At 34.2% G+C, this 13972-nt stretch overlaps 1 protein-coding gene across 1 annotated transcript in view; it reads left to right on the forward strand.

Moving 5' to 3' along the window:
• Positions 1–13972, forward strand: part of LEMD3 (LEM domain containing 3) — an 80974-nt gene that overhangs the window by 42280 nt on the left and 24722 nt on the right. Inside the window, exons 2-4 of the mRNA XM_039471847.2 lie at positions 274–311; positions 4926–4992; positions 7794–7861. Coding sequence (XP_039327781.1) covers positions 274–311; positions 4926–4992; positions 7794–7861 — 173 coding nt within the window. The remainder of the gene's footprint in view (positions 1–273; positions 312–4925; positions 4993–7793; positions 7862–13972) is intronic.

Here is a 13972-nt window from a genome sequence, read left to right on the forward strand (position 1 = left end):
GGTGAAGCTGGTACTTGAACTCAGTTTCTCTGACACCAGAACACCTATTTCAATGATCATGAGGAAAACCACTAATTCAAAGTGAGAATGATAAGTATAATAAGTCGGAAAAATTACTTCCTCAACCTTTATTATCACTAGTTTGTTTACATTTGGTTTGCATGTTTATACCCAATTTCAGCAAAGTACATGCTGGCAGTTCAGAGAGTTTATTTGGGGGATTTTAATTCTTAAGTGATGCTAATACTTCCCTTTTTTTTCTTTCCTTGATAGTAGAAAACCCCTTTGGTGAAACATTTGGAAAAATACAAGTAAGTAAAAGATCAGTACTGATAATTTTGTGTCATGTTTTATATGATGGAAGTATGGGATGACTATCAACTAAAAAAATAGTAATTTTAAAGTAATTCTAGTCTGAAACAATAGGTTTTGTCAACTAAAAAAATAGTAAGTTTAAGGTTATTTTAGTATAAAACAACAGGTTTTCTTATTCTGAGTATTCCCTAACTGAACCATAATTAAATCTGACACAGATTTTCTCCTAAGAGCTGAAGTGTTTATCACTTTACTGTAAAAGACAACTGCCAAGTAAAATGAGAGTGGCCTATCATCGGTGGATCTGATCTTACACTTAAAAGTATGCCTGTTGCCTTTAGTTGTTGGATACCGTAGAGTTTTTTTCTGTTTTGCCCTCATTTTACCTCTTTGGATCTTCTCCATATTGGAATGCCTATTTGACCATCAAAAGGTCTTAGAAAGGAAGCATATCCTTCAGGCTGTTTCTTTTGTTTTTTTAAAGAGTGCTATAATACTAATTTTAACCTAAATTTTACTTACATAAAAATATTTTCCACTTATCCATCACTGCAGGGATGTCAGAGATTATGATGTTTAAGCTTGTAATTAGTTGTTTATTATAGGAACTGTTGTATAGACCTGTATAGAAAACATTATTTGTTGTACTGAAGGATGTGTAATAATGTGTAATCACATACATAGAATATTACTTTCTATTGTTAAAGTGGAACTCTGAAATGATTAGTAATATTCTGTTGCGGTGATACTTGTTTAAAACAAAGTTGACTTTTTCAGTTGCATTATTAAGTATAACACTGCTACAGTGTCATAATTTAAATTTGATACACATACATACACACATACACACACACACACACACACACGCACACAGAACATTGGAAATAGAAGACTGTTTTCTTCTGCTTAATTTTTCTCATGGAGGAAACTGAAGTTCTGAACTTCTGAATAATAGTAGTAATTATAATGAAGATAATGGTTGTTTACTTACATTAAATGTTCATTCTGTACAAGGCCCCATGCCAACTTGTATTAGTCTGTTCTTATGCTGCTAATAAAGACATACCAAGACTGGGTAATTTATAAAGGAAAGAGGTTTAATTGACCTCTTAAAGAGGTTTAATTCCACATGACTGGGGAGACCTCACAATCATGGCAGAAGATGAAAGTCATGTCTTATGTGGTGGCAGGCAAAAGAGCATATGCAGGGCAACTCCCCTTTATAAAACCATCAGCTCTCATGAGACTTATTGACTCCCATCCTTCATGAGAGTAGCATGGAGGAAAAAACCCACCTCATGATTCAGGTACCTCCCACGACATGTAAGGTTTATTAAATTCAAGATTTGGGTGGGGACACAGAGCCAAACCATATCACAGGTGTTAAAATTCATTATAATTTAGTCAAAGGCATAATGCAGACAGTTGAAAATATCCTTGAAGAGAAAATTGGCTGAGGATTGAAGAGGGAAATATTTAATGGTGACAATATATTAGAAAATTGGATAGAGTCACTCTATAGATTTTTCTCCCTCCAAAATGAAAAATAATAATCAGGGCCTTACTAAAACACACAGTTAGAAAGTTGCTAATTCAAATTATAAAATTGCCTTTATTTAATTTATTTGAAAGCTTATTTTATGTATTTACTTGTGAAACTCTAACTAGTTTGCAGAATGATTAGGGAAGCCTGTAGTTAGACATTAAGCTGCAATATTAGGAGACAATCTGAAAAGCAGTCAAAATGGAGGAAGAGTATAATCAAACTGTAAGCCAGTAAATAACCGTAAAAGTTGATTTGCATACTTTTCAGATTTACTGCTTACTGGTACTAAAGATAATTGAACCCAAACCTTTCTATTTCTTTCTCAAAATATATTCACTTAACAACATATATCATCATGCCACTGCACTCTACTACAGCCTGGGTGACAGAGCAAGACTGTAAAGAAAGAAAGAAAAAGAAAGAAAGAAAGAAAGATAGATAGATAGATGAATAAAGTAAGTAAATAGTATATATCATAAATACCTACTTAAATTATAATTTAGTCAGTCATTTAGATAGCAGTTGAGGCCCTTCTAGTATATAGATGGTCATTTAAACTGTTCATTTATTTATTTATTTATTTTTTGAGACAAGGTCTCACTTCATCACCCGGGCTGGAGTGCAGTGGCATGATCACGACTCACTGCGGCCTCAACCTCCTGGGCTCAGGTGATCCTCCCACCTCAGTCTCCCGAGGAACTGGGACTACAGGTGTGCACCACCACACTTGGCTGATTTTTGTATTTTTTGTAGAGACAAGGTTTTACCACATTGCCCAGGCTGGTCTTAAATTCCTGAGCTCAAGCAGTCCTCCTGCCTCAGCTTCCCAAAGTGTTGAGATTAAAGGTGTGGGCCCCTGCACCCGGCTTTAAATAAATTTTCATTGGAAAGATAATTCTTGTAAAAAACTATAGTTGAGCTTTCTGAGTTCTTATTTGTATGAGAATGTGACAATATGTATGTCATCCAGTATGAAATCAGTTCTATCTGGTTAAGCTTTGTTACTTCTACTTATCTAGTCCAGTGTTTAATTTAATCTGTGAGTCAAAAACTGAAGTTTGTTTCTAGGTCCCTCTTAAGTTTATTAAAGATGTAATCACAGAGGACAGATGCCAAATGTTTAAATTTTGTTTTGATTTTGAAAGGGAAGTGAGGAAGAGCATGATAGGACATATAAAACAAAGAGGAAATCAGTCTCTTTTCCAGATGAGAAGAAAGAAACACAAAACTTTCAGTTGCTTTAATCCCAAAGCTTAACTAGATTCACGTTGGTTTTATGTGTCACATCCATAAACTACACTATTATTGGAACACCTACTCATCCTGTTATGTTGAAGATATTTATTACAAATGATTTCATGGTTTCATGTATCATTAATGCTTAGGCTTTAGAAACCTAAGTTTCAGCCCCTGCTCTTACTTTTTGATGTCTGATTTTTGCAGTTTGAATTTTTGATCTTATGTGAAAATAAGGACTGCCTTGATTCAGAATCTGATTGAGATAAAGTTGAGGCAAAAATGTATATATAGGAAGGCAAGTAATAAACTGAAGGAATAAGTAACTTATCTCAGTCAACCATCTGACATAAAACTAGGGACTCTGGTGATAGGATCTTGGCGCTTTTGATGAGTTTTCTTCCTAGTGTCACTGGTTAAAGCTGCAGTGACAAAAGCATGCCACCCATAGTGTGCAAATTTGTTCTCTTCTGTCTCTGAACATACAGCACAAAATAAATGGATGAGGTTGCATGTTGTTAGACATATAAGTGTTACTTTTCTAGCCTTTTATATCTTGCTTCAATTTGCTCCATGATCCTATTCATCCAGTAATTCTGTTTTGTTGGAAACTTCAGGAAGAAAGAGAATAATAAAGACGGAGCCCCCGATGAATCATGAATTTATTTTAGATAGTATGATAAGTTATTACCCCCTCCACAGCCTACCCTCCTCCATCGTTTATATCGATCCTTCTTGATTATAATTGCTCTTAAATTGGAGGTCTTGTTGCTTTAGACTATTTGGCAGGTGCTTAGGGTATACCATTTCAATAATTCTCTATGTTAACTCTTTTCATACAATCATTTCTGCTTCTGGGCCAGCCTCAACATTCTGGTTCAGGTAGTATTTCTGATCCACAAGTCTATTTTACTGTCCTGCTAAATTTTCAGAATGAAGTCAAACTCTCTGTTGTGCTATCCAAGGTTGTCTGGTAGTTAACTACTTTTCTAATAGTTTGCTGGATCAAACTAGGCTGCTGGTTATGTAAGAAATATAACCAATGCTTTCATGCCTTCGTGCCCTTGCCCAGGGTCTTCCTTTTGCCTAGAATGCTGATGTTATTTTTTCCTTTGAAATCAAACTCAAATATTCTGTTCCATAAATTCTCTTCCCTCCTCCTTCTCCTTCTGTATTTGCAGAAGGAGGAAGGAAGAGAATCTTCTGTATTATTCTGCAGTTGTTATATAACATTTACTATGTTTTTTGCCCTTGAGAACAGGAACCATCTTGTTCACTGGGTCTCTCACTTGGCTAAGAGAACAGTTCTTAACTCCCAGTAGATGTTTATTGAATGTTTGTTTCATTTTAATGGTTCATGTGTTTATACAGGGGCACCTTGGGAACCCAGAGGAGAACTGAATTTCAGTCAATGTGCCAAAACTTAGTTTTATGTGGTTGAGTCAGATTAAAACAAAACATGAAGGGCAGCCTTGATGAAGAAAACAGTCTCATATGAACAATTTACATAAGCATGCATTGCATAGAGGGGGATTGGGAACTTTGCTTTGGTGGTTGATGGAGTTTATTGTCTATGAGACCTTTTTTACCATTAGCCTTATGCCAATTTTTAAATCATTCTCCAGAAAGTGAAATACTGAGAGTGATAATTTAGAGTCTTAGATTAAGGTTTCTTAAAAATACGGTACCCATTATTTAAATATGAATTTGTCTTTCAGATAATGTAGCTTCTATGATTTTTAATTTACTGGTTTTTTGAATAAGAATTATTTGGTGTGTTTCTTTTTCTTGGAATTGGGTATTTCATAATCACTTCTTTTAATTTTAGGAAAGTGAAAAAAATCTTATGATGAACACATTATATAAGCTTCATGATCGATTGGCACAGCTTGCAGGTAATTGTTTTAACCTTTATAGTCACTAAAAATGTTTTGAAAAAATTATTTGTATATGTTGCATGTTATTAGCAGAATTTTTTTTCAAATCCAATGTTATATTTGTGGAATATTTTTCTTTAGAAGTTTTTATTACCTATACAGAGTGATTTTTTGATTTTTGTATATGTATTTAATCAAGGCTTTTTTCCTACCTGCCATCTGTATTAGAGGTAATATATGTATATTATATGTTATATATTTAAAGTTGATCAAATTTCTTTATTGCATTATAATAGTAGCCAAAAATCCTGAGGATTTAGGGAATTAGGGAAGCAATGAATTAACTAAAATCTTGGATTAAATATACAAATACAGGTTTTCTTTTGTTGGTTGTATAGGTATCATTCCCTTGGATAAAGTAAATTTATTCTTCCGCAAATTTCTTTCCTGATTCATTGCATTTTCCTCATATTCTACTCTTAATAATTCTTTGAGAGCTCTAAGGTAGTCAACTTGTCTGAAATTGGAATAATTTATTGTAGATGAATTGGTATCAAGTTTAGCACATATAAATTAGAGTAGCAGCTTCTCTATTACCTTTTAACTTTTTTTAGTTCTTATTTTACATATAATCTGAAAGGAGAGACTTGAATTCTTATAAGCAATTATAAGAAAAGAAAACTGTAGTTTTCAAACTTTCCTGTTTAGCAGATCTTTTATGTAAAGATTATTGGTAGAAGCCTATAGGTAAATACGGAAGTTCTCTGGTTGAAACTTCTGAGAGTTTCCTATCCTCTCATCTATCTTTGTTTTTTCCATTGGGTTCTTAATTCCCGTCAGTTTTTTAGGCTTATAATTCTGTATTATATCACTAAAAGCATTCTTTGCTTTGATTGACTGTCATTCACACACTATAAGCTAATGACATTTATTTGGTATGCTGTAGCATCCAGAGATAAGTTAAGTATATGGTAGTTATGCTAGCCAGGGATGTTGCTGTCAAGCTTCTACAGCTATCTCTATAGTGTTGTTTTATGAAGTATGTTTCATGGCCCGCTAAATTGGCATAATCTGATGTCCTTTTAAAGATATGGATTCCTTCCTCTTGAGCAGGGGTCAGCAAGCTTTTCTTCTGTGACGGGCCAGATAGTGGATATTTTAGGCTTTGTAGTTTAGACTGCCTCTGTCATAACTACTCAGTTCCATTATACCATGAAAGCAGCCATAAATACTACATAAGTAAATGAGCTTGGCTGTATTCCAATAAAACTTCACTTTTAAAAACAAGCAGTAGGCCAGATTTGACCTGTGGACTGTAATTTGCAGACCTCTGCTCTAACTCTATGGGAGCTGAATCTCTGAGAATACACTAATGAACTTTCAAGACTTGTTCATCTAATAGGTACTTCTCCCCCCCCCTTTTTTTTTTTTTTTTTTGAGGTGGAGTTTCGCTCTTGTTACCCAGGCTGGAGTGCAATGGCGCGATCTCGGCTCACCGCAACCTCCGCCTCCTGGGTTCAGGCAATTCTCCTGCCTCAGCCTCCTGAGTAGCTGGGATTACAGGCACGCACCACCATGCCCAGCTAATTTTTAGTTTTTTTAGGAGAGACGGGGTTTCACCATGTTGACCTGGATGGTCTCGATCTCTTGACCTTGTGATCCACCCACCTCGGCCTCCCAAAGTGCTGGGATTACAGGCTTGAGCCACCGCGCCCGGCCACTTCTCCCCTTTTTATGGTTACTGACATTAAAATCATATTACTTGAACAAAACTGAAATAAGAACATGGTTACTTTTCTTTTAGAAACATTTGCCAAGGACTTTACTTCAATTATTCTACTTTCATGTTAAAAGTTTTTTAACTACTTGAAACACACAGGTAAAGGGAAACATGACAATTGGAGTTCAATATGAGGGTAATTTCTTTCTGATAACCACTTATAGCCTAAATAATAAGCTCTGAATTCTCTTATCAACAATTAAAAGAAAAATGTAGTTTTTCAAAGGTTTATATGTAGCACATTCCTTTGTAGAAACCAGATCATAGGTAGTAACTTGTACCTGATTTCCCTGTTGATCTGTTAAAACAATTTTTTTTTTAAGATTTTTTTGAGACACTCCATATTACTCTGTTATTCAGGCTGGAGTGCAGTAGGGTGATCACAGCGCACTACAGCTTCAAATTCCTGGAGTCAAACTGTCCTCTTTTCTCTGCTTCCTGAGTAGTTGGGACTATAGACACACACCACCACACCTGGCTATGTTACAACAGTTTTTAAGGCATGCACACCCTTTGCTAAAGATAGGATTAGTTATACTTTGAAAATGGACAAACTTTAATACATTAATTAATTTGAACTTATTTGAACCCTTAAATGATTAGCTTTAATAACAGATGTATAAGTTAAGCTAGCACAATGAATTTGCTGAATTTTTTCCCTTTTAGGAATAATACATATTTCTGGAAGGCATCTTGTGTGCCAAGATCTGTGGATAGGCATCAGTGTGACATAGTTCCTATACCAGCTTATAATTTAGTTGAGAATAGAAGAGGAAGATATGTTTCTGTTTGGACTGAAATGCATTTAAAAGTTGTGGTTAATGTAAGTTGTGGTAACTAAAACATTCTGTAGTTGTTTGTTTATACTCTTACTGGAATTTCTTCTAGAAAGTATAAATAATATTGTTCATTTTCTTTACTGATTGTAGTAATATAACCTATAATTGTATAATATGTAAAATATTTGAATTAATCACGTTTCTTTTCTTCTGTTTAACAGAGTACTGATTCAAAATTAATAATATGCTACTCTTTCCAGGAGATCATGAATGTGGCAGTTCTAGTCAAAGAACGCTTTCTGTTCAAGAGGCAGCTGCATATTTAAAAGTAAGCAATGAAATTAGCATTTTAATAGCTTATTTATATAATTTTAAAAAATTATATAAATAATTGTTACTTATACGAATCATATATTTGATTATTTTAATTGTATTGTTAAAAGCTTGGGCCTGCTGTTTGGTGTAATGTGAACAGTTACAAGAAAGTGAAATTGCTTAGTATTTTTTTAGTTTGTTTTAGAACATTCTCTATGAGAAAATGCAAATTAATTTGGAAAGGGTACAAAAAAACATTGGTCAGAGGGAAATTGAGATAGGTGAGTGGTAGCATGTAAGACAGCAGGTAAGCATCTAACCATTTATTTAAAAACTTCTGACTCAGTTCATTTTCATCTCAGAATACTAAGGTAACTTGCTGTTGAATTTTCTAAATTACAGTAAATAATTTCTGGAAAATCTTAATAAAAAGAAAGGTACTAGAACATTAAAGATGCATAAGTGTCATTCTGATTTCTCAGAAGTGGAAAGTGGAATTTGAAAACCATACAGGAAAGCTTGCTGTCAGTCCAGTTCCATAAAGATATATATATTTTAATACGTGATAATTTCTTGATTCCCCAAAGTCTTTTTTTTTTTTTTTGAGATGGAGTCTTGCTTTGTCACCAGGCTGGAGTGCAGTGGCGCAATCATGGCTCACTGCAACCTCTGCCCCCTGGGTTCAAGTGATTCTTCCGCCTCAGCCTCCCAAGTAGCTGGGACTACAGGCACGTGCCACCACGCCCGGCTAATTTTTTTGTATTTTTAGTAGAGACCGGGTTTCACCGTGTTGGCCAGGATAGTCTCGATCTCTTGACCTCATGATCCGCCTGCCTCGGCCTCCCAAAGTGCTGGGATTACAGGTGTGAGCCACCACGCCCGGCCTCCATAAAGATATTTTCATAAAGATCTGCATTATTGCAAATGGAAATTTGGATCCCTGGAAGCTGGCTGCCATTTGAATGTGGTCAAGTCATGCCATACACATTTCATTGCCTCCCCAACCCCTTGTTAAAATTGTGGTAAAAAATATATAACATGAAATCTATTAACACATTTTTAAGTATACAGTACAGTATTGTTAACCATATATGCATTGTCGTACAGCAAATCTCTAGAAATTTTCATCTTGTATGACCGAAACTCTGTACCCATTGCACAGCAGGTTGCCATTTTCCTCTGTCCCAAATCCCTGGCAATCACCATTTTACTTTCTCCCTCCATCAGTGTGATGAACAGATAACTCATATAAGTTGCATCCTGCAATTATTGTCCTGTGACTAGCTTATTTCCGCCAGCATAATGTCTTCAAGTTTCATCCATATTGTAACGTGACAGTATGTCCTACATTTTTAAAGGCTGAGTAGCATTTCATTGTATGTATACACGTATTTTCTTTATCCAGTAATGTTGATGGGCTTTTAGGTTATTTCATCCTCTTGGCTATTGTGAATAATGCATCAATGAACATGGTAATGCAAATACCTCTTTAGATTCTACTTTCAGTTCTCCTAGACAAATACCTAGAAGTGGGATTGATAGATAATATGGTAGTTGAACTTTCTGTTTTTTTAAGGAACCTCCATACTGTTTTTTATAATGACTGCGCCATTTTACATTCCCTCCAATAGTATAGTAGGATTCCAGTTTTTCCACATCCTCAACACTTACTTGCCTTATAGCTCACTGCTTTTCATTTGCATTTCCTTGATGATTACTGATGTTGAGCATCTATATTTTCATATACCATTTATATACATAAACGTGTGTGTATATATAGCATATATACAGCATATATATATATATAAAATATGCTATCGGCCATTTGTATATCTTCTTTGGAGAAGGCTATTCAAGATCTTTGCTGATTTTTAAATTGGGTTAATTTTTTTATTGAATTTGTGGGGCTTCTTAAGTATTTTATGTATTAACCCCTTGTCAGATACATGGTTTGCAAATATTTTCTCCCATCCTGTAGGTTCTTTTTTCATTCTATACACTGTTTTCTTTACTGCACATATGCTTTTTAGTTTGTTGTAGTCCTACTTGTTGATTTTTGCTTTTGTTGTCTGTATTTTTGGTGTCATGTCCAAGAAATTATTGCCCGTATCAATGTCAAGAAGCTTTCTTCCATGTTTTCTTTAAGGAGTTTTATAGTTTTAGGTCTTACATTTAAGTATTTAATCCATTTGGAGTTGATTTTTGTGTATGGTATAAGATAAAGCACCAGTTTCATTCTTTGGCATGTGGAAATCTGGTTTTCCTAGCACCATTATTTGAGGAGATTGTTTTCGCCATTGTGTAGTCTGGCACCATTGTAGAAGATTGATCATACATCAGTGGCTTTATTTCTGGTTCTCTATTTTATTCCACTGGTCCATTTATGTCTGTTTTTATGCCAGTACCATACTGTTTTGATTACTGTAGTTTTGTCATATGTTTTAATGACAGTGTGAGGCCTTTTTTTCCTTCCTCAAGATTGTTTTGGCTATTTGGGGTCCTTTGTGGTTCCATATGGATATTAGGATTATGTCTTCTATTTCTGCAAACAATGCTATTGGGGTTTTGATATGGATTGCATTTAATCTGTATTGCTTTGAGTAGTATAGTAATTTGAGTAATATTAAGTCTTCCAATTCATAAACGTGAGATATCTATTTATTTGTGTGTTTTATTTCATTCTTTTTTTTTTTTTTTTTTGTAGTTTTCAGTGATTAAGTCTTTCATCTCCCTGGTTAAGTGTATTCCTAAGTATCTTAATCTTTTTGATGCTATTGTAAATGGGATTATTTTCTTAATTTCCTTTTTAGATTGATTGTTGTTAGTGTATAGAAAGGCAGCTGATTTTTGTATATTTTATATCTTCCAACTTGGCTGAATTTGTTTATTCTAACAAGGTTGGTTTTTTTTTGTTTGTTTTTTGTTTTTTAAGTAGAGATAGGGGTCTTCCTATGTTGCCCAGGCTGGTCTCAAACTCCTGGGCTCAAGTTATCCCCATGCCTTGGCCTCTGAAAGTGTTGGGATTACAGGCATGAGCCACCACACATAGCCAACTAACAAGATTTTTTTGGTGGAATCTTTAGGGCTTTCTATATATAAGATACGTCATCTGCTAAGAGAGATAAATTTACTTCTTTCTGATTTAGATGTTTTTTATTTCTTTTATTTATTTTTTTTTGCCTAGTTGCTCTGGCTAGGATATCTAGTGCTATGATAGATTGAAATGGGAAAAGTAGCCACCCTGGCCTTCTTGATCTTAGAGGAAAATCTTTTTTTTTTCTTTGAGATCGAGTCTCACTCTGTTGCCCAGGCTGGAGCTTAGTGGCTCGATCTCAGCTCACTGCAACCTCCACCTCCTGGGTTCAAGGGATTCTTGTGTCTCAGCTTCCTAAGGAGCTGGGATTACAGGCGTGGGCCACCACACCTGGCTAATTTTTTTTGTATTTTTAGTAGAGTTGGGGTTTCACCATGTTGGCTAGGCAGGTCTCAAACTCCTGACCTCAGGTGATTTACCTGGCTTGGCCCCCCAAAGTGCTGGGAGCCACATGGGCATGAAAATCTTTCAGGTCGTCATCATTGAGTATATTAGCTAAGAGTTTCCATGTATGGCCTTTAACATGTTGAGATAATTTCCTTCTCTTTCTCATTTGTTGAATGGCTCTAGCATGAAAAGGTATTGAATTTTGACAGATGCTTTTTCTGCGTCTGTTGAGATGATTGTGTGATTTTAATCCTTTATTCTATTAATGTGGCAATCATTTTTGATTTTTATATGTTGAACCATCTTTGTGTCTAAGGTGTATGATTCTGGTGGGTGATTCTTTTCATGTGCTTTTGAATTCAGTTTGCTGGTGTTTTGTTGAGGATTTTTGTATCCAGGGATTCTACTGTTTTCTTATAGTATTATTGTCTGGCTTTGGTGTCAGGATAATGCTGGCCTCATAAAATGAGTTTGGAAGTATTTCATCTTTTTCAGTTTTTTGGAAGAATTTGAATAGGGTTGGCATTAATTCTTCTTTAATAAAATAGATAAACTCAGAAATGAATTTTTTTTTTTAGTCTATTTAAGGATTTGTCAATTTTGATTTTTTTGAAAAACCAACTCTCAGTTTTGCTCTAATCTTTATTATTTCCTTCCTGCTGCTGACTTCAGGCTAAGTATGTTCTTTTTGTAGTTCTTTGAGATGTAAAGTTAGATTTTTCATTTGAAAAATTTTTTTTAATGTAGGCTTACCACTGTAAACTTCTCTCTTGGTATTTATTGCTTTTACTGCTTCTCATAAATTTTGTTAGGTTGTGTCTTTTTTTAATCTTATGAAATTTATAATTTTTCTTTTGATTTCTATGTTGACACACTGCTTTTTCTAGGAATATGTTGTTTAATTTACACATTTATTAATTTTTTAGTTTTTCTCTGCTCTTGATGTTTAGTTTCATTTCATTGTGATGTGAAAAGATACTTAGTATGATTTCAGTCATCTTTAATGTTTTAAGATTTTTGTGTCCTAACATATGATCTAATTTGGAGAATGTTCCATGTGCGCTTGATAAGAATGTGTTTTCTACTCCTGTTGGATGTTGGATGGAACATTCTGTATATTTCTGTTAGATCCATTTGATCTATAAGTGTTGTTCAAGTCCTCTGCTCCCTTATTGGTCTTCTATTCATTATTGAAAGAGGGATATTAAAATCTCCTATTGTGTTGTTGTAATTTCTCCCTTCAGTTTTGTCATTGTTTGCTTCATATAATCAGGTACTCTAATGTGTAATATAGATATATTTATAATTGATAAATCTTCCAGGTGATTGACCCCTTTATCATTTATATAATGAATGTCCTTCCTTGTCTCATATATATATATATATTTTTTTTTTTTTTTTTGAGACAAGGTCTTGGTCTGTCACCCAGGCTTGAGTTGTGGTGAGATCATAGCTTACTGCAATCTCAAACTCCTGGATTCAAGTGATCCTCCTGCTTCAGCCTCCCAAGTAGCTGGGACTATCTATAGGTGCATGCCACCACACCCAGCAATTTTTAAACTTTTTGTAGAGACAGGATTTTACTATGTCACCCAGGCTGACAATTTTTGATTTTAAGTCAAAAATTTGTCTAATATAAGTATGGCTGTCTTTTTTTAGTTATTATTTGCATGGAATATCTTTTTCCATCTTTTGGTTGTCAGCCTATATGTGTCCTTAAATCTAAGGTGTACACATGATAAAATTGGAGCTTATTTTTTTATTCATTCAGCCATTCAGTGTGTTTTGATTTGGGAGTTTAGTCCATTTACATTTAAAGTAGTTACTGATAGGGAAGGACTTATATTGCATTTTTTGTTAAATATTTTCTCTCTGTTTTGTAGCTTTTTGTTTCACTTTTTAATATCTTACTCCTTTTTATGTCCTTTTTTGGAGTGACAAGCTGTGATTTCTTTCTCATTTTCTTTTATGTGTCTTTTGTAGGTATTTTCTTTGTGGTTACTGTGGGGGTTTACATAAAACATCTTATATTCACAGCAATATTTTAAGCTGATAACACCTTAACTTTAGTCACATGGCAGGTCTCTACTTTTTTATATTTCTCTCCATCCTTTATGTTATTGATGTCACAGATTACATCTTTTCATATTGTGTATCAACATATTTTTATAAAGTTGTTTTGTATACTTTTGTCTTTTAAATTGTATATCACAATTAAGTGATTTATATACCACCATTACAGTGTTACAGTATTCTGATTTTGTCTGTATATTTACCTTTATCAACAAGCTTTATATTTTAATGTTTTTGCATTGCTGGATAGCATCTTTTCATTTAACTTGGGACTCACTTTAGCATTTCTTGTGAAGCAGTTCCAGTGATGATTAATTCCCTTGGCTTTTATTCTGAAAAAGTCTTTATTTCTTAATTTTTGAAGGATGGTTTTTCTGGATCTGTAGTAGTCCCCTTTATCCATGGTTTTGCTTTCCACAGTTTCATTAACCCCCAGTCAATTATGGTCTGAAAATATTAAATGGAAAATTCTAGAAATAAACAATTCATAAGTTTAAATTGTATACCATTTTTAATAGCATGATGTACTGCTTCCCACCCTGGCAAACAGTGAACAGTATTCTTGGTTGG

This window comes from Saimiri boliviensis, chromosome 7 (assembly GCF_048565385.1).
Source record: "Saimiri boliviensis isolate mSaiBol1 chromosome 7, mSaiBol1.pri, whole genome shotgun sequence".
In the NCBI taxonomy this organism is placed as follows: domain Eukaryota; kingdom Metazoa; phylum Chordata; class Mammalia; order Primates; family Cebidae; genus Saimiri; species Saimiri boliviensis.